Below are 23,933 nucleotides of genomic sequence, written 5' to 3' on the forward strand. Positions count from 1 at the left end.
GGCTCCGCCCCGCGCCCGCCCCCCGCGGGCGGCCCCTGCCTAGAGCCCTCACGGGACCGCCCCGGTTCCCGCGCTCTGCGGCCCGGGGATCCGGGGCCAGCCCCCCTCCCGCCGTGGGCGTGTGAAGAGCGGAGTCACAGGGTGCCCCTCCCCCCGTGGGCGTGTGAGGGGGGAGTCACAGGGTGCCCCCCCCCCCGTGGGCGTGTGAGGGTTGAAGTCATAGGGTCGCCCCTGTGATGGTGTGAGGGGGGAGTCACAGGGTGCCCCCCCCCCGTGGGCGTGTGAGGGTTGAAGTTATAGGGTCGCCCCTGTGATGGTGTGAGGGGGGAGTCACAGGGTGCCCCCCCCCGTGGGCGTGTGAGGGTTGAAGTCATAGGGTCGCCCCTGTGATGGTGTGAGGGGGGAGTCATAGGGTCCCCCCTGTGAGGGTGTGAGGGTTGAAGTCATAGGGTCGCCCCTGTGATGGTGTGAGGGGGGAGTCATAGGGTCCCCCCTGTGAGGGTGTGAGGGTTGAAGTCATAGGGTCGCCCCTGTGATGGTGTGAGGGGGGAGTCATAGGGTCCCCCCTGTGAGGGTGTGAGGGTTGAAGTCATAGGGTCGCCCCTGTGATGGTGTGAGGGGGGAGTCATAGGGTCCCCCTTGTGAGGGTGTGAGGGTTGAAGTCATAGGGTCGCCCCTGTGATGGTGTGAGGGGGGAGTCATAGGGTCCCCCCTGTGAGGGTGTGAGGGTTGAAGTCATAGGGTCCCCCCTGTGATGGTGTAAGGATGGAGTCATAGGGTCCCCTCTCACAGGGTCCCTCTCCCTGGGTGTGTGGGAGGGGAGCTCAGGGCTGGGAGGACTCACAGGGTTGTCATCCCCCCCCCCCATGAGTGTGTCTGGGTCACTCACAGAAGGGAGAGTCACATGGTCCCCCTCAGGCTTATGAGTGGCCTCAGAGTGGTGGGGGAATGAGAGCGTCCCCCCATCTGCGAGTGTGTGAGAGGTGCTCATGGCTGGAGGAAATCACAGACCTTCCTAGGAGTGTGTGAGGGACATGTGATGCTGCAGATCAGGTGCCAGCTCATGCCAAGGCCCCCTAGGCATCACTGAACACTGACAGTTTTAACGCTGTAAACCAGTCTGGCTCATCTCTATGTTAGTATTGTTACAATAGTCATTAGCTTTATGGAAATGCGTTTAATGTTCAGACTTTATGAAATGCTTGTAAGTTGCTGCATGCAGTAATCTCACTTATAATATCTGTGACCCATGCTATAAGATAATATTTAAGTATTTGCTCTGTACCTGTAAAAGTGTTTGCTCTAAAATTGTAAACCTCCATAGTTAGGAGAAAAGCATTACTGAGTTTGAAATACTAGTTTACCACAGGGAAGTGTTATCTCCTGACCAACAAAAGAAGACCCACAGACAAGCCATTGTGGAACATCAGAGGACAAAAACTTTGATGATTGCTTCCCCCCACACCCTTGAAGGGGAGAGGTGCACGGAGACTCATCCCATCCGTTTGAGCTCTGGGGGAACAGAATAAAAATCCCTGTCAAGAAAAAATTGTTATCCCTATACAGCCTGGACTTCAGGGAGAGGACAAGACTTCTAAGCATAAACAAGGGATCCCCGGTTGTTCAGCTTGGGTTAGCCCTAAAGGACACATACAGCTTGCATATTACTGCAGCTTCTATTACCTTTTGGAATCTAAGATTGTAACTCATTTGTGTGGTATGTTTACTTGCTTTAACTTTGTAACTAACTCACTTCTTTTTTCTAATTCATAAATCTTTACTTAATTTATTATAGGAGTGGCTACAAGCATCTTTGGTGTAGGATCTAAAGTGCATTGACCCAGAGTAAGTGATTAGTCCTTTGGGACTGGAAGTAACCTGAGTATTATTGTGATTTTTGGTGAAAGGGACCATGTATTGTAATGGCAAGCTTACCTGGGTAACAAGACAGATTGGAGTTCTCATGGGGACTGTCTGTGACTCTGTGTTGAGGTTGTTGTAATACCTGAGGACTTCACACTTTGTTGGTGAATTGAAGTATAGAACTTACAGCCAATTTAGGGTTTGTGCCCTACTTCTTAATAGTCTGCCCTGAGGTTGGTACTCATGCTCATGAGCCACTCCAGACAGCTTTATAGAATCATAGAATATCAGGGTTGGAAGGGACCTCAGGAGGTCGTCTAGTCCAACCCCCTGCTCAAAGCAGGACCAATCCCCAACTAAATCATCCCAGCCAGGGCTTTGTCAAGCCTGACCTTAAAAACTTCTAAGGAAGGAGATTCCACCACCTCCCTAGGTAACACATTTCAGTGCTTCACCACTCTCCTAGTGAAAAAGTTTTTCCTAATATCCAACCTAAACCTCCCCCACTGCAACTTGAGACCATTACTCCTCATTCTGTCATCTGCTACCATTGAGAACAGTCTAGATCTATCCTCTTTGGAACCCCCTTTCAGGTAGTTGAAAGCAGCTATCAAATCCCCCCTCATTCTTCTCTTCTGCAGACTAAACAATCCCAGTTCCCACACCCTCTCCTCATAAATCATGTGCTCCAGCCCCCTAATAATTTTTGTTGTGCTCCGCTGGACGCTTTCCAATTTTTCCACATCCTTCTTGTAGTGTGGAGCCCAAAACTGGACACAGTACTCCAGATGGGGCCTCACTAATGTCGAATAGAGGGGAACGATCACGTCCCTCGATCTGCTCGCTATGCCCCTACTTATACATCCCAAAATACCACTGGCCTTCTTGGCAACAAGGGCACACTGTTGACTCATATCCGGCTTCTCATCCACTGTAACCCCTAGGTCCTTTTCTGCAGGACTGCTGCCGAGCCATTCGGTCCCTAGTCTGTAGCGGTGGATGGGATTCTTCCGTCCTAAGTGCAGGATTCTGCACTTGTCCTTGATGAACCTCATCAGATTTCTTTTGGCCCAATCCTCTAATTTGTCTAGGTCCCTCGGTATCCTATCCCTACTCTCCAGCGTATCTACCACTCCTCCCAGCTTGACACACCCCATGTCACAGGGTCTTTCTCATCTATGTGTGAGGGATGCTCACAGCTGGAGTTGGGAAGGGGGAGTCACAGGGATCATAGGGTTTTTTTCCCTCTGCTTCTTTTCTCCCTTTGAATTCAGGTCCCATCTCCTGTTTGTCTTGGGAGACTCTACGGGTGACTGGAGAGCTGCTGTGTTTAACGCTGTGCCCACAAAGGGCTGTAGCATGAGTAGAACTGGGAAAAGAAGTACAGGCAGGCTTGCTGGCCTGTTCTGTGGGACCAGTTTTCACAGTGTGGCTGTGATCAGTTATGCTTGCTTAGGGGTTCTCAAACTGGGGGTCGTGACCCCTCGGGGACCATGAGGTTATTATATGGGGGGTCATGAGCTGTCAGCCTCCACTCCAAACCCCACTTTGCCTCCAGCATTTATAATGGTGTTATTAAAAAGTGTTTTTAATTTATAAGGGGGGGGTCGCACTCAGAGGCTTGCTATGTGAAAGGGGTCACCAGTACAAAAGTTTGAGAACCACTGTGCTTGCTGATGTAATACTGAGTGCTGTATACTGGGGCCATGTCTACCTTGCAAAATTAAGCCAACCTAACTTACGTCGGCTGTATGTCATTGTTCATGCATATCTACACTTTGCTCCTTGTGTCAGTGGTGTGCATCCTCAACAGGAGTGCTTGTATTGTTTGTACTGTCAATGTGGGGCATTGTGGGATGGCTCCTGAAAGCCAGTAACAGTCAATGTAAGTAACACAGTGTAAAACGGACAATGCGGTGACCTAACTACATTGACCTTGACTCTATGCTGCTGATGTAGCAGGGTAGTTACATTGGGAGCAACATTTAAGTGTAGACACTTCCAAAGTTAGGTTGATACAAGGCAGTTTACATCGACCTAATCTCAGTAGTGTAGACCAGGCCTGGGGCAGAGCAACCCAGGCTGTTTTAGGGGGAGAGAGTCTTGCTGGGTTTAGGGGTCAACTGCCCAGGAGAGGGAGTGGAGGCAGAATGAAACAGCTGCAGGCAAGTCCAGTGAACAGAGATGGGATGTTGCTGGCCACAGGGGCCAGCACAGATTGGGTTGGCAAGGGGACATGGGTTGTTGGGTTTACGACCAGGGCAGCCTGGGATGAGTGGGGTCTTGTTGGGTGTAGGTTCAGCCCGGCAGGGGGCAATGAGCCTGACAGGGCCTTGTTGGGTACAGGGAAGGGGGTTAGTGCAACCTGAGGCAATGACTGGGGCGGGGTCTTGTTAGGAGTGGACGGGAGTCAGTGTGGCCCGGGGAACGGACGGGGCCTTGTTGAGTTGGGGGTCGGTGCAGCTCAGGGTTGGGGGGTGGGACAGGGCACTGGTGGGTGCAGGGGGTCAGGGCAGCCTAGGGAATGGAGAGCGGACTGCCCCGGGCTTGTAACGTGTTGGTTTCTCAGTTATGAGACGTGGGTAGCACTGGAGAGCCCCCGGCCCCGGCCCCGCTCCGCTGAGGCCTCGCCAGCTGGGAGCCACGTGGGCAGCAGGGGAGTGGCTGAGCCGCTGATCTTAGGGCGCGCGCCGCTCTCCTCGCCCCGCCCCATGCGCGCGCTGGGCGGCAGCGTCCCCGCCCCGTGCCTCTGGCCGGGGGGGGGGGGGGCGGGGGAGAGGCGCGCATGCGCCCTGTGTCGCGTAGTGCGCCATGTTGGCTGAGCAGGTCGGGGGGCGGTGGTGATCGGTCGTCGGTGTCCCCCCCTCCCCCAACCGGCCCCTCCGGTGACCGAGCGGGGCCCTCCGCCTCGGCGGCGCCATGAGCGTGGGGCGGGTGCGCGACCTCTCCCGGCGCAACCCCCAGGAGGACTTCGAGCTCATCCAGCGCATCGGTAGCGGCACCTACGGCGACGTCTACAAGGTAGCGACCCGGGCAGGCCCCGCACCGGGCAGCGCCTGTCAGCCGCCGGGCCCCCCCGCAGCGCCGCCGGGGCCCCCCTCCATGCCCGTCCTGGCTGGCTGGGCCCCCCTCTGGGCGGCCGCAGGGCTGGGGGTCCCTGCCTGGAGAGGCTCTGCCGGCTGCAGGGGGCCTGGCTCCTGTCACGGCGGCCTCCCCCTCTGCCCCCCCCCTCCGGAGCGCCTCTCGTCCTCGCTCCTAGGCGGGGGGCAGCCCCCGGCGCAGCGACACAAGTGGGGGGGGGGTCCCGGTTTGTGTCCAGGTAGCAGAGCCCAGGCTGGCTGGGCTTTCCTCCGCCTGGCGAGCTGACAGCCGGCAGAGTCGCCTCGTCACTCTCGCCTCTCTGGGTAAGAGCCTGGTCGCGGAGGTGCCCGGGATAACTTTCCAACATGGCTGTAACAAGCCCGCTACCTCAAATGTGGGTGAGTGAGAAAACAATTTCGGGTGGGAATATACCTGTCAGCGTTTGGAGTCCCTCCGCTTATCCAGAACAGCTTGTCCAGTTCTGCGCCAGCACTTCGCCCAGTTCTGTGGGATCCAAGAAACCAGTTCGACTCCAAGTTTTGTCACTCAGGTTCCTTTATTTGGTATACAATAAAGCTAAGCTGAGTTGATCAGACTCAAGCTTAGGGGTGGGTCTAGAGCAGGGGTAGTCAATAGGCGGACGGTGGGCCAAATCTGGACACTTTTGTATGGACCCTGAAATCTTTTCATTTACTTATTGTTATTTTATTATTATCATTATTTTTTATTTTCTCTGGAGTCTGGACCTTAACTATACCTTGACCAAGAAATTTGAACCTTGACAAAGTAATTGACTGCCCCTGGTCTAGAGCATACCACACATCGAAAGTTACACAGAAGCGCTCTCCCTTCATATACGTTTAAACATTTCATTGCATTTACTATACCTTAGATTACACATTTTTGGATTGTTTTGGTCACTTTGCAGGAACCAATCTCTGTACCGCATGCTCTGTGTGCTGTTTATGTAGAACCTGATCTTTATATAATCTCTACATTTCTAACTTACCTTGTCCATTTTTAGTAAATGGTTCCCTAGGTGTTCTCCCTTGTATCTTTGTTGGCTCAGACATTCTTTTTAAACCCAATGTTCTGTTTACCTCCCTAATTCTATCTTCCAAGAAATGAGACCTCCTTTCAAGTGTTAATTGCTCATTTCCATCAGGCCTCAGCTACATTCATATATCAGGATCACATTTTTGTTCAAACAAATGCACCAGAAAACAAGTCTCAGAAGAAAAAGGATAACACAACCAAATAGGATATGAGCACAGTAGCGTATGTAGCACTGTATTAATAACCTCTGAACACATGTACACTAATTTTTAAGAGAATCTGTTAAGCTTTCACCCACATTTCCATTTAAAGCCACATATTGCATTATGTAAAGTTTTAAAGAAAAGTCAAATTGATCTGAAAATGGCTAGATCAGGTCAGGATTGAGTTTGTGTGGAAGAACCTGAGTACCTCGAACTAAGCTGTTTTTGAATTGCTCATGCCTAGGAGAAAACTTGTGAAAGGAAAAAAAGTACATCGCTTAAAATATGAAAAGTTAGCAAACCTTTTTGGAGTTCAGACTAAGATGACAGAGTGGTATTGGTGCACTTATACATTGCCAGCATGGTGTGCAGACCCCTTAACTGCATTCTGACATAACTTCAGCACCATTTCCACCTCTGAATTTAGTGGCAAACAAGGATCAGACAGATGAATATGTTGCTTGCTTCCTTCAAAATGACCTTTAGCTTACAGAATGTTCACCTGGCTGGGAGCCAGGAGACCATGAGTTCTAATATCACCTGTTCCACTGATTAATTTGTTAAGGTGAAGGTAATTTTGCTGCTGTATAACAGCGTCTCCTACTTCCTGTACCCTTCCAGAACATGAGACTTCAGAATGTAAACACAGATGTTGGAAAACCAAGAAATACTTGGTTAAGCATACCGCTTAAAAGATTGTCAGTGTTATAATACCCTCCCTAGTTAAGGCAATGTTAACCAGATAAATTTAACTTTGCTCCCTTAAAGATGCCACAAGGAACTCACTAAGTTAACATAAAAAACCACACATAATCACATTACCATTTTATGTGTGCAGCACAACTACTGACAAAGGCAGTGTTGGCTGCCAGTTCCCCAAGTGGCATTACACGTACATTCATTTTACTTTGTCTCCATATGCTTGCGTGTGTGGGGCAGAACTAAACTTTCTTTGTGTTGTGTTGGAAGTTTTACCTTAACATTTTTTTTTGTTTTGTTTTCTTGCAACACTAATGTTCTTTTAAGGTATACGTGGGGGGACCTTCACTAAGCATTTCTGGTTTTCTAATGTTTAATGCTCTGTTGTGTGTGAGCAACACTGATTCCATCTTAACATTTTTTAATTGCATATTCATAAAATCAGTTTAGGTTGGTGTGCAGAATCTCAGTTATACCTGATCTCATTGAAATATGAACAAAGATTTTCGGCCCTTTTCGCCAAATCCCCTGCTCTTAATGGTAGCGCTGTAGAAAATGAGCTTGTTTTTTTCCTTGTTCCTGCTCCTTATTAGTATGCTAATCTCTAGTCTGATTAGGTTTGACTTTTTTCAGAGTACATTTACTCAGTGTTCAGGTCCTCCCCCAGTGTGCCACTTTGAACCTGGCTGAGCTTTCGTCCAGTGTAGTTCATAATTCTGAAACTGTTCCAGGAACTGGAGTGATTTTTTTGGTTTGTTTTTTGATAAAGTGTTTTCAGCGTTAAGAATGAGGTATTAAGATGTATGCAAATCAGCAAACCTGGATCAATTGGTTAACCTTAAAAACCTCAAACTGTAGAATGAAATATTTCCAATTATAATACCATTATTTATGTATGTTACATTTAAGTTATTTTAGATTTGGCAAGGGTTTGTTGGGAGCAGTAGGGCATTGGCTGAGAGTCACCATAACCTTCAGTTCAATGTTCTGTTGGTGGCTAATAAAGTCAGTACCATTCCTGATTTGATCTACCTTCAGACATAGAAGTTCCATTCTGAAAAATGGATTCATTTGTGTTCACCATGTACATGCAGGTTCCAGGATAAGATTAAATTAGATTCATTGTGATGTGCAGGTACCCTGATTCTTTAATCTCTTAGAATTGGAGTTGGCCAGGTTTATAGTTCTGCCATGACTTCAGTATCCATGCAGTTTGTGACTACATGGGGGTTAACTTGGGATCGGCTGCCATTATATTTGTTGCCTTCCTATGGGTACAGTCTCCTTAATGTGGACACTTGCTAATTGTTGACCTGACTCTCTCTCTCTCTTTTTTTTTTTTTTAACAGGTTATAAAGTTGTTGAGAAAGTACAGTCAGGGCAATGTGGTATCTCCTGGAATCCTTAGATTTCCTTGATCTTTTTTTAGTTGGACTTTCAACCTGGATATACCACTGTGTGGTCACTGTTTTCTTTATAGCCATAGATGTATTTAATGTGTTACAAAAATAGATATGTAGCTGTGTTTGTTCCCAAAAAGGGAGTCCTTGCACTGGATATTTTACAATCTAAAATAAGTTTCAGAGTAACAGCCGTGTTAGTCTGTATTCGCAAAAAGAAAAGGAGGACTTGTGGCACCTTAGAGACTAACCAATTTATTTGAGCATAAGCTTTCATGAGCTAATAAGAATAGGTAGTATGGACAGAGCTAAGGAGAGGGTGAAAGGAGATGAGGACGTGGGTCAAGACAAAAAGATCCTGCTGCTGTTTGGGTCAGTTCTGTTATTTATATGGTGTCCAAAAGTGTGCTAGTGCACATTATTTGAGGAATGCACCGTTTTTCTTAAAGTTAATACATAAGGCTACATTTTATAAGCCCCCGTGAAGTGGGTTTTGAGAGAGGATTTGGAGAAGATGGTGGAATGTCTGTTTAAAAAAAAAAAAAAAAAGGATGTGTGAGGTTTTTTGTTGGTTCTGCAATAGTTTCCATATCAATGTGCTTGGTTTATAGGGAAGAATATGTCTTTTCTAACCAGCAGCTATGCAAACTCATTCCAGAATATGCAAATTAAGATAACACAAGTATTACACATCGAATTATGAGGAGAGTGCCTTTCTCCATTGAAGCTATACTGCCTTGATGTTTTACATAGGTATAACTCATTAGGTCTGTAAATGGAACTTTGTAAATATTTCTGTGGAGGATGCAAAAGCAACATGAGACCCTTTCTCCATTTCCGAGAGCTGTGTTGTGTTTGCAGTGCTAACAGGAGTAAAAAAACTTATTTTTGTTACCAAAGACAGCAGATATGACCTTGCCGAAACACAGAGCGGATCTAATGAGTAAGATATTATCATTTTTCGTCATTTTCAGAGTAGATCTGTAGTTCAGAGATTCCTGCAGGCAGCATCTCAGAGGTACCCTATAGACACTTAATTGTAACTTGTGGTTTCATCATAATATTATATACCTTATAATATTATATAGTTTTATATACCTTAATAAATTTGCCATTCAAGCCACTTAGTCTACTCCATCAAAATTGCTTTCCTGGTTGCAGTCACCTCTGCCAGGATAATTTTTGATTTGGAACCTTTTCCATCAAATCCCAGTACTCCACCTCATTTGTGGAATTCCACAAGGATCAAATCTCTCTGGTTCTTTTTAATATCTACGTGCAACCACAAGGTGAAGTGGTCAAATGACATGGATTCAAGTGCCAGTAATATGCAGCTCTACTACATACCACCACTCTTCTGTCACCAAGATGTCCTGGTGCTTGGACAAGATCAACTCATGGAGAAAGAACAGCTGGCTGAAGCTGAATCTTTGCAAGACAGAAATTATGCTCATGATGAGGAAGGCATTTTGAAGAGTTTGTAGTCATTGTGCAGTCCCCTTTGGTGGAAGGTACATAGCCACAGTTGCTCTTTCTTTTGAAGTCTAGGAGAACGCTTATATTCCTCACTAACTCTAAGCTGTCACGTAGCAGCATCTGTGAGTAATACTTCCTGTTTTCTCCAGTTGGCTAGGAGACTCGTCCTATCCTGGTGGATGATGACAACGCCTCAGTTATTTACACCTTTCTGATCTCTCTGTTGGACTATAGCAACACAATGTTTCTGAGCATGATTTAGTACTTAGAAAACTCCAGGTAGTACAGAACACTGTAGCGCATCTCCTACTGCAAGCACATACCCTGTCCTTCACTCTCTACGTTGTTTTCCCACAGAATTTCAAATCAAGTTCAAGGTCTCAGTCCTTATCTTTATGGTGTTCCATGGCTGGCCCCAGGCTTTCTAAAAGACCACCTAAAGCTCTTGGATTAAGACTGTGGTTGACAAGCATACTTCTGTGGCACAGTGTTTTACAATAAGAGTAAAACGCATATGTTAGGGACACAGAACTTTCTTGGGAGCTAGCCTGAAGTCCTGCAGGAACTAAGGACTATCCCAAACCTCACCACTTCCAAATGCAAAATGCATTTCTTTGACTGTGCTTTAATATAATGCATAGCAACCTGTATTTAAAACAAAACAAACCCTTTCAAAACAAGACATTCTAATGCACATGCTTCCTCCTCCTGAGGAGATGAGAATAAACAACACACAGTAGATGTGTAATTAGGCTTCTACTGAAAGGTGCTCAGGTTCTACAGTGATGGGTGTCGTATAAGAAAAGAATAGAACAGAATTCCGTACAGATAAACTTTTCTCAAGCCCTTTTTAACTGACATTTATTAGGCAGGGTGAAAAATACTTCTGCGGGCACATGTAAGTTTGTTTTCATGCATCTACTGTTTCTGGGTTTCACTATTGTAAACATCTCAAAAGAGGAATTAACTAATGATTTTCCTTCTCTGAAAAAACAGTTTCACTTCTCTGCCTGTAACTCAGTAGGACAATGTCCCTTGATTTCAATAAGGGAAAGTTGTGGTTTTGGCCACTCTGCACTGTAGAAAATCTTTGCAGAAAATTTGCTCTTAGTTCTTTTGTTAAATCTCAGAAAGCATCCTATTTGGTAGTTAGTTGGAGCAAAGATGAAACTGATAATTGACAGCATCTTGTTCGTAACAAATTGTGGTGAAAGTGGGGAATAGTGGACCTGAATATTCAAGGAGAGAAAATTAACTTCCTCTAATTTTTTTTGAAGATAACACTAAAAGATCATGTAATTACTTTAAGTGCCTATGTATGTGTACCAATAGGTGCCTTGTAGAGACAGCCCGTGGGGAGGGCCCCCCCTCCCAATTTCATCCACAGTTTAGTGGGAAATGATCCCACTTCCTTGTTTGGTGGTACTGTGTATGGTATACAGCCCCCTAAGGAATGTAGAATGACCAGATTGACTCAGACCAGCAGTCCACCTATTTCAGTGTCCTGTCCCTGATAGTTTCCAGTGGCAGATTCTTCCGAGGAAGGTTCAAGAAACCTCACAATAGGGAAACCAGATTCACAGTAGGGAGGAATGGGATAATCCACTCCACCATGGATGTCTCATTCAAATCCCTAGTAGAGATTGGCTTAAACCCTGAAACATGAAGATTTATATCCCTCCCAAATTTTTCTTACCATTAACTGCTATAACTCTGGGTATTCTTATTAGTATAAAAGTCCAGTTCCTCTTTGAATCATGCAGCTTGGGTAGGCAGACTTGTGCTAGCACGTTAAAAATAGCTGTGTGGACATTGCAGCACTGCAGAGGCTCTGGCTAGCCACTTGAGCTTAAACCCATCCTACCCCTGGGTCTGAGCTCAGGTGGTTAGCCTGAGCCTCTGCCGGTGCCATAATGTCCACGCAGCTGTTTCAAGTGTTAAGCAGTCATCTGGTAGCACAAGCCTGTCTGCTCTGGCTGGGAGGCTTGCTCCGAGCTGTAGTATAAGACATACCCAGTGACTTCCTGTGGTAGTGTGTCAGTCTAATTATGCATTGTGTGAAAAAATATTTCCTTTCTCACTTTCGAATTTGTCACTTTTCAGTTTAATTGAATATCCCCAGGGTTCTTGCCTTATAAGACTGGGAGCTTATGTTCTTTCTATCTGTCTCTTAGGCCATTCATTTTTTTTATACCGTTGCCATTTTCTCTCCTATTTGTCTCTTGCGCTAAACAATCCCAGTCTTCTTAATTTCTCTTCATATTAAAATCTCTTTGAGCCCACTCTAATTCTGATTTTTGAGATAGGGTGACAAATGCTGTGTACAGTATTCCAGATGAGGTCTGACCATTGACTTATAATGGCATTATAATATTTCTCTAATTCATCATCCCTTATGCATCCTAACATCTTGTTTGCTTTTTTTTGGCTGCTGCTACACAGAGGAGAGTTAGTCACTGAGCTGACCACATTGAGTGATGCCCAAGTTCTTTTTCAGAGCTGAAACAGTTACGTTAGAACTCTGTAGGGTGTATGAGTAGGTTAAAAGTTTCCTTATAACGTGCAGCATTTTGCGTTTATAAACATTGAACTTTGCTATCTTGTTGCCTATTCACCTAGCTTACTTAGATCCCCCTGGTTCCTCATAGTTCTCTCTGGATTTAGCTAACCTAAATAATTGTCATCTGCAAATTGTGCTATCTCACTACACACCTCTCTTCCAAAAACTGTTGTTAATTAGAGTAAACAACACCAGACCATGCGCTGAACCTTGAGGTACCAACTGTTAATCTTTTGCCATGGTGAAAATTGACCACTTACCCTGTCTCTTAGCCTGAAAAAAGGTTGTAAAAATTGTCAACCAGTCGCCTTTATTTTCTATTTTATTGATGTGTTCAAACAGTTCTAATAGATTAGCGGTTCTCAAAGTGTGGGTCGCGACTGTATTTTAATGTGATCACCAGGGCTGGCTTTAAACTTGTTGGAACCCAGGGCCAGAGCCGAAGCCCAAGCACCACGGCCTGGGGTCGAAGCCTGAGAGCTTCAGACCTGGGTGGTGGGGCTCAGGTTACAGGCCCCCATCTGGGGCTGAAGCCCTTGGGCTTGGGCTTTGGCCCCGCACACCCAGGGCAGTGGGGCTTGGGCAGGCTCAGGCTTCAGTCCCCCTCTACTGGGGTCATGTAGTAATTTTTGTTGTCAGAAGGGAGTCATGGTGCAATGAAGTTTGAGATCCGTTGGATTAGAGACACACTTTCCCTTTGTAGAAGCTCTGGTGATTAGACCTTATCATGTCATGATCTTCCAGGTATTTTATTATGAGTTCCAACCAGTTTTCCAAGTAGACATATGGCTTTTTGGTGTGTAATTCTCTGGATAATTCCTAGAACACTTTTAAAAAAAAATGGGTATAATACATGCTGCCCTCCAACCCTCTGGCACAAAAGTTGTTTCTGGTGAAAAATTGCATGTTTTTGTTATCAGCTGAGCCACTTCATAATTCATAATAATTCACACTTCATAATCTCCTTCAGAACTCTTGGATGTATACCGTCTGGGCCTGGTGACATATTGCTTTTCATTATATGATTATTTCACACCTTTTCTTTTTGACACTTCAATTTCTGATAGCACCTGATCTTTATTACAAGAAAAGGACAGGTCCCTGACAACTTTTGTGATATAGACTGATACAAATAAATCTATCTTCTCAGCAGTGCCTATAGATCTCCCTTTAACTTTGGTGATCCAGCAGACCCACCAACTCTTTGGCAGGCTTCCTGCTTCTGAAATAGTTACATAATTTCTTGTGGTTTTTTTTAATGTCATTAGCTATTTGTAAGGCCTTTCATTTTCGATTTTTATTTTTTAAAGTGTCCTGGGAATTTATTGGGTTTTATTAAAAATAGGAGAAAAATTGGTAAAAACCAGGAACAGAAGGCGGGTGGGGGGAGAAATGGGGTGGAGGGGGAAGAGTGCTTGGTATCCATGCAGGGTGGGGATTACTCAGCATGTAGTGTTTGAGGAAGCCTTTCACTGCCTGAAGCAGTTGGGCAGTCTCAGCTACCAGGACCCAACTCCCTGTCTTTCTTACTTCCCCTGCTTGCAGAGGAATGGAAGAGCCTGGATCAGGAGGGGAGTAGAAGTCTTTAACTCACACAGAGTCCTTGTGGCACTCTGTACCTCAGTGCAGCAACTTGGAACCCGCATATGCATCACTGTCATGTAATTACGATATGTTTTGTACAAAGTATGCCACATAAGGAATCGGAATGTCATGATCTGCTGAAATCCGCTGTTCTGTCAAAATATGTATATCGTTAGTGTGTATGAAGTTATGAGGCTTAGCTGTATGGTTGTTTCTCAAACTTGCAACATATTTCAGTGTCACTCACTGCCAGTTCTCCAGTGACAATAAAGGAGGTGATCCACTCCCAGGAGGGTGTTAAGCGATCAGTAATCAGTAGGGGAGTTGTAAACATGGGATTTACAATGCCCTAAGAGGGCTGCACAAGCATCACTCAGTAGGGGTTTGCTTCACTCTGATTCAGCAGAGCCTGCCAGGACATGTCTGGGCTAGTGTTTTCCAGGCACATGGACTGAGGATATAAAATAGGGGAAAGTGGTATCATGGTTTTGCCTTTGGCCTCCCCTGCCCAGTTGAAATTAACAAGAACAGTGCAAAGACAAAGACTTGAACTCGGGAGACTGGTCCCAGGCTTAAAGGGGAAGCCTGTGTATTAAGAACTGTAACCTACCTGCAGCATCCAGTGGGGTGAGAGAAACTGCTTGATCCAAATACTGCCTAGTCTAATAATTTTAGACTGTGTGCTTACGTTTTATTTTCTTTGGTAACTACCATTTATAATCACTTAAAATCTGTCTTTCTGTACTTAATAAATCTGTTTTATATTTTACCTAAAACAGTGTGATTTGATTGAAGTGCTTGGGAAATCTCAGCTCAGTATACAAAGGTTAGTGCGTGTCCTCTCCACATCGAGGGAGGGGCAGACTGGATAATAAACTTATATTGGTCAGGCTTCTGATCAGGGCAAGACCATGTATTCTGGGGGTGCAAGGCTGGGGGCTTGAGAGACTTACTTATGCCTGTCTCTGTGTGATCTGGGAGTGGTTCAGGGAGCATTCATGCAATTTAGCTGCGTGTGGGAGTCCACACACCGTTGTGCTAAGTGATAAGAGCATCTGGAGGGTTTTGCTGTTTGTCACTAGCAAAGCATTGTGAGAGATGGCCCAGGCTGGAGAATTAAGGTGGCACAGCAGTACCCCAGTTCATGTTGTACCCCGAGGATCCTGTCACAGTCCCATCCTGGCCCATCTGGGCTTTCAGTGCTGCCCAATCTGCTTCCTGCGTACAGGCCGTCTGACAGGGTAACGGAAGGAAAGCAGATGGGGTTGTGTGCCCTGGGGCTGATCGCTGCAGCTACGCAGCACGGCTTCATCGACTCCCATTCTGAAGGGCTGGCCTCAGAAGTGTAGGCTCTGTTCAGCAGGGAGACAGTACGCATGAGGTGCAGCCTTCCGCTCCCAACAGCCCTGTCACTGCAGCAGTCAGGTAGTACTGGCTTCCGGGTTCAGGAAGGAAGTAATAGTCTGGTCCATGAGTACTAAAACCCCTTTGCAGACAGAGACCCCTGCTGGACCCTGCCAGCTTTTCAGCAAAGCCCCATCTTCGTCTCCTGGGAAAAATTTCTGGGTCCCAAAATTCACGTCAAAATCAGTAAGACATGAATACTGGCTTTTTCAAAAAACCAGTGGGAATATTTCAGGGAAAATTGGTAAATACCAATAATGAAGAGCCTTAGCTATTTGCTCTGACTCCATTTTAACCCTTCTAATTTCCCTCTTACATATTGCTTACTGTAATTTATGTTCTTGTGTATTAGTTTCACTAGGGTTAGATATTCAAACCTGAAGGCTCTATTTGGCTTAACTTTTTGTCTTGCCAAATGGGTTTACTTCTTGCCATCCTGATTCCCTTTTTGTTCAAGAATGCCTGCTGTGATTTCCTCAAATAGCATTCATGCTACATTTAAAGATTTCACTTTTACTCTAACTTTAGAGTCTTTGACTAGCCTCATTTTATTGAAATGTATACCCTTCTAAAATTTGGTGTCCCTCTATCAGTTCTTGGTATCTTACTTCCTAGGATGTTGAATCTAATTATATTGTAGTCACTGTTACTCAGTGGTTCAGCTACTGTTATTTAAGACTGTAAAGAATAGCCTCTGCTCTTGTGCTCTAGAACTAGCTATTCCAAGAAGCACTGGCTTCAAGTGTTGAAACATTGCTTCTTTAAACTTTGTTTTATAGTGCCGTTTGACCGGTTTCTGTTGGTAGCTGAAGTCAGCCATTATTTTTTTCTTAGATTTTTGCAATCTCTGATTTCATAGAATCATAGAATATCAGGGTTGGAAGGGACCTCAGGAGGTCATCTAGTCCAGCCCCCTGCTCAAAGCAGGACCAATCCCCCGTAGTTGCCCCAGATCCCTAAATGGCCCCCTCAAGGATTGAACTCAACCCTGGGTTTAGCAGGCCAATGCTCATTCAATATCCTTTTCTTGATCTGGAGGCCAGTAGAATAGGCCTACTAATTAATATTAATATTATTAAAATAAATAAATATTCACACGCACACGCTTTGGGCTTCATGTCCAGAAAGGTGCAACTGTGTGGTCCTTTCCATTCAATTTTTGCCTTGCTAAATCCTGCAGAATCTTCTAAGTACAGTGCTACTCCTCCACTTCTTTTGCCTAGTCAGTCTTTCCTGTATAGTTTACAGCCAGGTATTATAGTACCCCACTGATTTATCATTTTACTTTTTTCAATAATGCCTAGTATATTAAGATCCTCTTCCATTGAGAGGCATTCTAGTTAATTTGTTTTTACTTTAAGCCTCTTGCATTTGTATAGAGACATTGATAGTCTTTGTTTCTGACCAGGTACCTGTTAAATTGAACTTCTTAATCTGGAACCCTGCTGTTTTCAGAGGTTTAAGTGACTATTTTCCAGGGCATGTGTACGCTTCAGACTGAAGTCTACCTATGTTAGGTCAGCTTGCAGTCACCGCAGTAATTACTGTGATGGCTGATGTCCACGCTCCCCTCCTTCTGTCGGTGTGTGTCATCCCCAGGAGCTTTTGCACCGACTGAAGAGGGGCAGTGTTGGGGGGCTGAGAGCCAGGGCTCTCAGCTCTGTGCAGCTCCCCACCAGGAGCCCAGCTGCTTTCTGGGCTTCTCACCTCCCTGCTCCCCACAAAGAGCAGGAGATAGCTGCCTGGGCTTCTTGCCCCCCTGTTCTCTGCTGAGGGCTCCAGTCTGGAGCCCTGAAATTGACAAGACAGCCAACAGCCTATGTGTCATAAATATAAAGGGAAGGGTAAACCCCTTTAAAATCCCTCCTGGCCAGAGGAAAAACCCTTGCACCTATAAAGGGTTAAGAAGCTAGGATAACCTCGCTGGCACCTGACCAAAATGACCAATGAGGAGACAAGATACTTTCAAAGCTGGGAGAGAAACAAAGGTTCTCTCTGTCTGTGTGTTGTTTTCTGCCAGAGACAGAAAAGGAATGGAGTCTTAGAACTTAGTAAGTAATCTAGCTAGATATGCGTTAGATTCTGTTTTGTTTAAATGGCTGATAAAATAAGCTGTGCTGAATGGAATATATATTCCTGTTTTTGTGTCTTTTTGTAACTTAACGTTTTGCCTAGAGGGATTCTCTGTGTTTTGAATCTGATTACCCTGTAAGGTATTTACCATCCTGATTTTACAGAGGTGATTCTTTTACCTTTTCTTTAATTAAAATTCTTCTTTTAAGAACCTGATTGCTTTTTCATTGTTCTTAAGATCCAAGGGTTTGGGTCTGTGTTCACCTATGCAAATTGGTGAGGATTTTTATCAAGCCTTCCCCAGGAAAGGGGGTGTAGGGTTTGGGAGGATTTTGGGGGGAAAGACGTTTCCAAGCGGGCTCTTTCCCTGTTAGATGCTTGGTGGTGGCAGCAATAAAGTCCAAGGGCAAAAGGTAAAATAGTTTGTACCTTGGGGAAGTTTTAACCTAAGCTGGTAAAAATAAGCTTAGGGGTTTTTCATGCAGGTCCCCACATCTGTACCCCAGAGGTCAGAGTGGGGAAGGAACCTTGACACTATGTAAGGAAGTATGCATCGTCATAACTACACTGACAAAAGCCCCATGCCTCTCGTGGAGGTGGAGTTATGTCCATGTAGTAGGGCACTCTCACATCGGTGGGACAAGGCTGTAGTGTATACACTGACATAATTAGGTTGACATAAGCTGCCCTCTGTTGACCTGACTAGTATAGCCCAGTCCCCAGTGGATGAAGTAATGTGTCTCAAAGGTTACTTAGGATATGTCTACACTGTAGAGACTATAGTGTAGACACAGCCTACATCAAGGGAAGGGGTTTTCCTGTTGGTGTAGGAACACCACTGCCCTGAATGACGGCAGTTACATTGACGGAAGCGTTCTTCTGTCAACATAGCTGCCTCTGCACTAGGGGAGTAAGTTGGCACAGCTATGTTGGTTGGGTGTGTTTTTCACTCCCCTGACTGAAGTAGCTCTGGTGACCTAACTTTTCACTGTAGACCAGGCCTTAAAATGCTGAGAAACTTCCTCAGATGTGAAGGTTTAGTCTATAGCAGTGTTGATCTCTTAGACTGAATTAGTATAGGTATTTTTGCTATGGTTTTGGAACATATCAAAATTGCCAGTATGACTGCATGCGGATGCTGCAGTTGGTAGAAAGCCATATAGGGCTGCATAAACCAAAGCCAACATCTTTAATTCCATCTGGAAAAAAGATAGCAGTCAACACAGATCATGGAAAATAACTGCAATATACTCATGGTGAGATGAGTCAACAAATGGACAGATGACTTCTGCATCAGTTTGATTTTTCTGGATGGATTTAAGATGCAGCTTTGTGTGGAGCACATCACCATAAACCAGCGGTTCTCAGACTGTGGGTTGGGACCCCAAAGTGGGTTGCAGCCCGCTTTGAATGGGGTCACCAGGGCTGGCTTAGACTTGCTGGGGCCCAGGGCTGAAGCCCAAGCCCCACTACCCTGGGCGGCAGGACTCAGGTTGCAGGCCCCCTGACTGGGGCTGAAGCCCTTGAGCTTCAGCTTTGGCCCTCTGCCCAGAATGGTGGGGCTCGGGCTGTGGCTGTACCACCCAGGGCAGTGGAGCTTGGGCAGGCTCAGGCTTCAGTCCCCCCTTCTGGGGTCGTGAAGTAATTTCTGTGGTGCAGTGAAGTTTACGAACCCCTGCCATAATCTAATCTTGAGTTTAGAAAGGCATGAGCAACAGTAGCGAAGTCTGCATTTGAAAGAAACCACTGCAAGCTCCCACCCATATATAACTAGGCGGGGGGGCACACCACACTTGGCCATTGTTATTTCTTGATCATCAGAAATAACTGGGAGTCAGTTTGGCTGCAAGTGCAAACAGAAGATGAATGCAGACCTTCCTATGGAGTGTCTGCATATTTCCTGGTTGCTTTTGTAACCAACAAATATTATTTGTCTTATCCTGATTGACCTTCAGCCATCTATCCCTTACGCAAGCTTTGGTCTCAGCCAAACACTAAGGGCTCATTTACACTTACAGTGCTCCAGCGGCTTAGTGAAGACACCTCCAATGCCAATGGGAGAGCTTCTCCCAGGGCTAAGTAAAGTCATTGACTGATTTTTTGCCTGGGGCTTGGTCTATACTACAACCTTATGTCAGTATAACTACATTGTTCCGGGTGTGGAAAATTCAGACGTCTGGCAGAGGCCGTTGTTGGAAGACAGGATACTGGGCAAGATGGACCATTGGTCTGAGCCAGTGTGGCCATTTTAATGTCCTTACAATTGCCAAAACTTAAGTAGAAAAAAGAAAAGGAGTACTTGTGGCACCTTAGAGACTAACCAATTTATTTGAGCATAGGCTTTCGTGAGCTACAGCTCACTTCATAAGCTTATGCTCAAATAAATTGGTTAGTCTCTAAGGTGCCACAAGTACTCCTTTTCTTTTTGCGAATACAGACTAACACGACTGCTACTCTGAAACCTGTCAAGTAGAAAAGACAGCCTTTGTTCTGTATGTCATCCTGTCCATCCAGAGGCAGACAGTTTCGATCTATTTAACATATTTTGTAGCAGTGCCAAAAAAGTACTGCTATGCCAAGGAAAAATGAGAAGTTTAAATTCTAGTAATGGGAACTGCTAAGGGTAGAAAACCAAAGATTGAAATCTGAGATTATTGTGTTTTCCCACTGCCTTGCAGAATTTATTTCTAGGCTTGGCACGTTGCCAGGCTCTCTTGTTTCACATATTGATTAACATCTTGCTGTTTTCTCAACTCCAGTTCAAACATGAGTTTACAAGCTCATCTCTCACACCATTACGGTTAGAAGGAAAGGCTTTATACCATTTGATAGGTAGAATTTCATGCTTTCACAAGCATAATGATGGAGATAGCAGCTCAGTTTTTTAAAATCTTCAAAGTCCCATTTTCAAACATGATCTAGTACCCTAAGTTTTGTTGTAAAGCAGTGGGATTTAAGCTTCTAAGGGCCAGATTTTTAAAGATCCCTAGGAGCCTAAAGATACAGATAGATGCCTAGAAACTTTTGAAAATCCAACTCATTGATGTCATCTTCTTTAGGCACCTTAATACCTTTGTAAAGCTGGTCTTAAAATTTTCAAGTCACTTATCTGCTAACATCATGTTGTAATTGAAAGGGTGGAAAAGTGAACTGATAATCTAAACGTCGTTTGAAGGTGTATTATTATATTATGACTCGCCAGGGCTGGAAACGCACTGGTGGACTTATACAAAATACTTTTAAGGACCAGTAAATTCTTCCAAGCAGTGGTCCTAGATGATTAGTTAAGAAGGGAGGGGGAGGAAGGCTGTTTACCGTATTTGGGTTTCTTTTTAATGTCTTCTTAAAATTTAGCTTCTATTAATTTTTTATTGTAACATAAGGTACGTTTTTGCATAACAGCACCCCAATATATAATGTAATTCTGATGCTGAGCAATTGCCATGTAAGTTTTCTAGGATGCTGCTCAAAATCAAGTTGCTACATACATATATTGGGCTGGGACAGTGGGAGGGCTGTTTTCATACTGTCTACTAACTCCTTAGCTGATTTTAGTAGCTTCACAGGCAGAAGATACTGTGGGTAGGTGGGGGTAGGGAACTAACAGTATGTAGTAGAATACAGAGCAGAAAAGGTTGAAGTACTGTCTTGAAAGCAACAAGATTCAAGAGCCTTAGATGGAAGCTGCTTCTCATCAAGGCAGTGTGCTTACTACTGCATACCTTCTGATCCCCCAGTTTGGGAGCCATGTAGGCTGAAACTATTTTGTAAGCAACCTGTCCCAATTCCCAGTATATCACAAATTTGTAGAGCATCAGTGCAGCATAATTCATGACCCTTGCTGCATAATTTGTCTGATGTACCAAAGCGCACACTTTATTCCAAATTAACTTTTAGTGTCCTTGCAAGATAGTTTGCTTTTGTAATTAGAAAATAAATTTCTCTCAAGACTTTTTCATGGTAAATGTCCATATAAAACTCGTTAAAGATTTCCAGGTTGTGATTGCAAAATTCAGTCTTGTGAGCATGGTTAAGAATTAATGCATAGTTCACCATTTTGTTTGAAAAGATGGCAGGGCAAGAAAGGAGAAAAAAGGCTGAGTTTATAAAATTTGGATTATGGTGTGTGGCTTCTTGAAGCCAGCGACTTCTCAGCGACGTTTGGCTTATTGTCATCAGTCGGTCATGTGGATCGTACTTTAAAAGAAGTTCTAGTGTAGCAGTGCTAACAGCACAGCAATGCTTATTTAGCTAATCAAAATATATGATGTGTGGCCCGTTTCGTTTAATTACAGTAACACGTTTAACTGAAAAAACCCTCCTAGCCTTAAACTAATCGTAAATCCGATGTAACACACAAATCTGCAAAATGTTTTAATTTAGCGCAGACTTGTAAAACACCTCATTTGTATAAAAAAAATTAATGTTTAGTTTATGTAGTGAGTTTTTAATTGCTCTGGCATGAACTCTTCACATTACTGAAGAATATAAAATTAAGATACACTTTTCTCTTTTTTTTTTATAGGCTCGGAATGTTAACACGGGTGAGCTAGCAGCAATTAAAGTAATAAAACTGGAACCAGGTAAGTGTCCCCTCGTGGTGAAGCTTACCACTTTACAGACTTCAGATATTTTCCATGTTTTAATTGTGCTCATTTTTGTTTGCTCTTATTTTACAAAATTAACGTTTAAAAAAAAAATGACCAAGAAGGATAGGGATAATTTTTGGTCCCCTCACCGCCAGATTTCCTGCTATGCATCCCCTCTTTCATTGACATGCATTTTTAAGGATGGAAGGATGAACACAAAGAAATGCGCAAAAAAAAAAAAAAGCGTAGGATTACTTTTAATTTTTATTGTGTTGCTTTGCCTGCTGTTTTGCATTGCTAACTCTAGCTGTGGTACTCCTGTCTTACATCTGTCTCTGCATATCATGCTGCAGAAAGTGTGTAGTATTTTGTGTTAGATATAACCAATAAATATAAGAACAGCATTCTCAAATATTCCCACCATGCAGGTTAGTATCGGGAAGATAGGGGTGGCAGAGTGGAATCAGGGCATCCTCTTAAAGAAAATCAAGTGTCCAGGAATTGTTTTTGTAAACATACAATCTTTTTAGAATGAGCATCAGATTGGACAAAGTCTGTACTGTGGGTATGTCTATGCTGCATTCAAAGGTATGATTTGCACCTTGGATAGGCATATCTGTGCTATGTTTAATCTGACATGCTAACAATAGTAACAAAGACACAGTGGCATGGTCTTCAGCATGGGCTCTACAAACCTTCCCAGTCCCTCTGGGTACGTACACACATTCCTAGTCTGTGTTGCCATGTTTTCACTGCTGTTTTTAGTGTGCTAGCTAGATTAAACGTGTCTGAGCTGCAAATCACACTTTCAGTTGTAGTGTAGACACAGGTGCCAGCTTCCAACTTTCCCCAGGGATGCTCAATCCCTGCTCCATCCCAGGCTCCGCCTCCATTCCATCTCTTCCCCCAAGGCCCTGCCCCCACTCCGCTCCCGCCCCACCTCTTCCCTGCCTCTTTCCACCCAGTTCCGTCCCCTCCCTTCCCTGAGTTTGCCCTGTCCCCGCTCCTCCCCTTCTCTCCCAGCACCTCCTGCACTCTGCGGAACAGCTGGAAGCGAGCTGGGGGAGTTGATCTGCGGGGCTGCCAGCGGGCGGGAGGTGCTGGAGGGGTGGCTGGGGAGCTTGGCTGCCGGTGGGTGCTAAGCACCCACTAATTTTTTTCCGTGGGTGGTCCACTCCTGGAGCACCCACAGAGTTGGCACCTATGAGTGTAGATATAGTCTAAGAAACTGTACTAGAAATGAGCAAACAATGGGTGTGAAACATTTAAAAGGAAACTTTTTAAAGCTTCAGTTTAGTGTAAGGTGTACATTTTTTCCAAAATCATGAAGTATTAGATATTAACAATATTCAGTTAACGCTTTATCAGTCTGTATGAAATGAAAACTATGCATGGTAAGAGAAATGAAGACAGTGAGACAAAAGTGAAGGAGTGTGAGAGAAGGTGTGGAATACTACTCGAGAAAGATAGGAGGAGTAATAGATGACCTGGAAGGGTCCAGGACTTCAGTATATTCCATGAGTCCAGAAATACTCATGAAGACCCTGACTAAAACACTATAATTCACTGAGAAAAAACTTAAAGCAGAGTTGAGGTTGTGTGGAAGTATCTCCTGCCCTTCAGCAAAACTCAAACTTCTGAAAACCAGGAAATTCAGAGTTAAGGTTCACCCCAATGCAATACTAAGGGCTTGTCTACACTTACATTTTATAGTGGTCTAACTTGCTGGCTCAGGAGGGTGAAAAATCACCCCCTGAGCGCAGCAACTCTGAGCACTTCAAAGCGCTGCCACAGGAGCGTTCCTGTGGCAGGGCTGTGAAGTTTCCAGTGTAGACATACCCTAATTCTGTCTCCCAGAGCTGGGACTAGCCACTGGAAATTATCTGCATGCATTCCACTGCATTCCTTGTGTTAGGTGTCAGTGTACTGAATGGTGGAGGCCTCA

At 44.7% G+C, this 23,933-nt stretch overlaps 1 protein-coding gene across 3 annotated transcripts in view; it reads left to right on the forward strand.

The window, feature by feature from the left end:
- The first annotated feature begins 4,666 nt into the window (after positions 1-4,666).
- MAP4K3 (mitogen-activated protein kinase kinase kinase kinase 3) overlaps positions 4,667-23,933 on the forward strand; it is a 136,096-nt gene continuing 116,829 nt past the window's right edge. For 2 of the 3 annotated variants that reach the window (XM_077814168.1, XM_077814169.1), the window contains exons 1-2: positions 4,667-4,884; positions 21,925-21,982. In XM_077814168.1, the coding sequence (XP_077670294.1) occupies positions 4,783-4,884; positions 21,925-21,982 (160 nt within the window). In that variant the 5' untranslated portion in view covers positions 4,667-4,782. Of the gene's footprint in view, positions 4,885-21,924; positions 21,983-23,933 lie in introns of those variants that run through there. The other variant, XM_077814170.1, reaches the window with a different exon arrangement.

This window comes from Eretmochelys imbricata, chromosome 3 (assembly GCF_965152235.1).
Source record: "Eretmochelys imbricata isolate rEreImb1 chromosome 3, rEreImb1.hap1, whole genome shotgun sequence".
In the NCBI taxonomy this organism is placed as follows: Eukaryota; Metazoa; Chordata; order Testudines; family Cheloniidae; genus Eretmochelys; species Eretmochelys imbricata.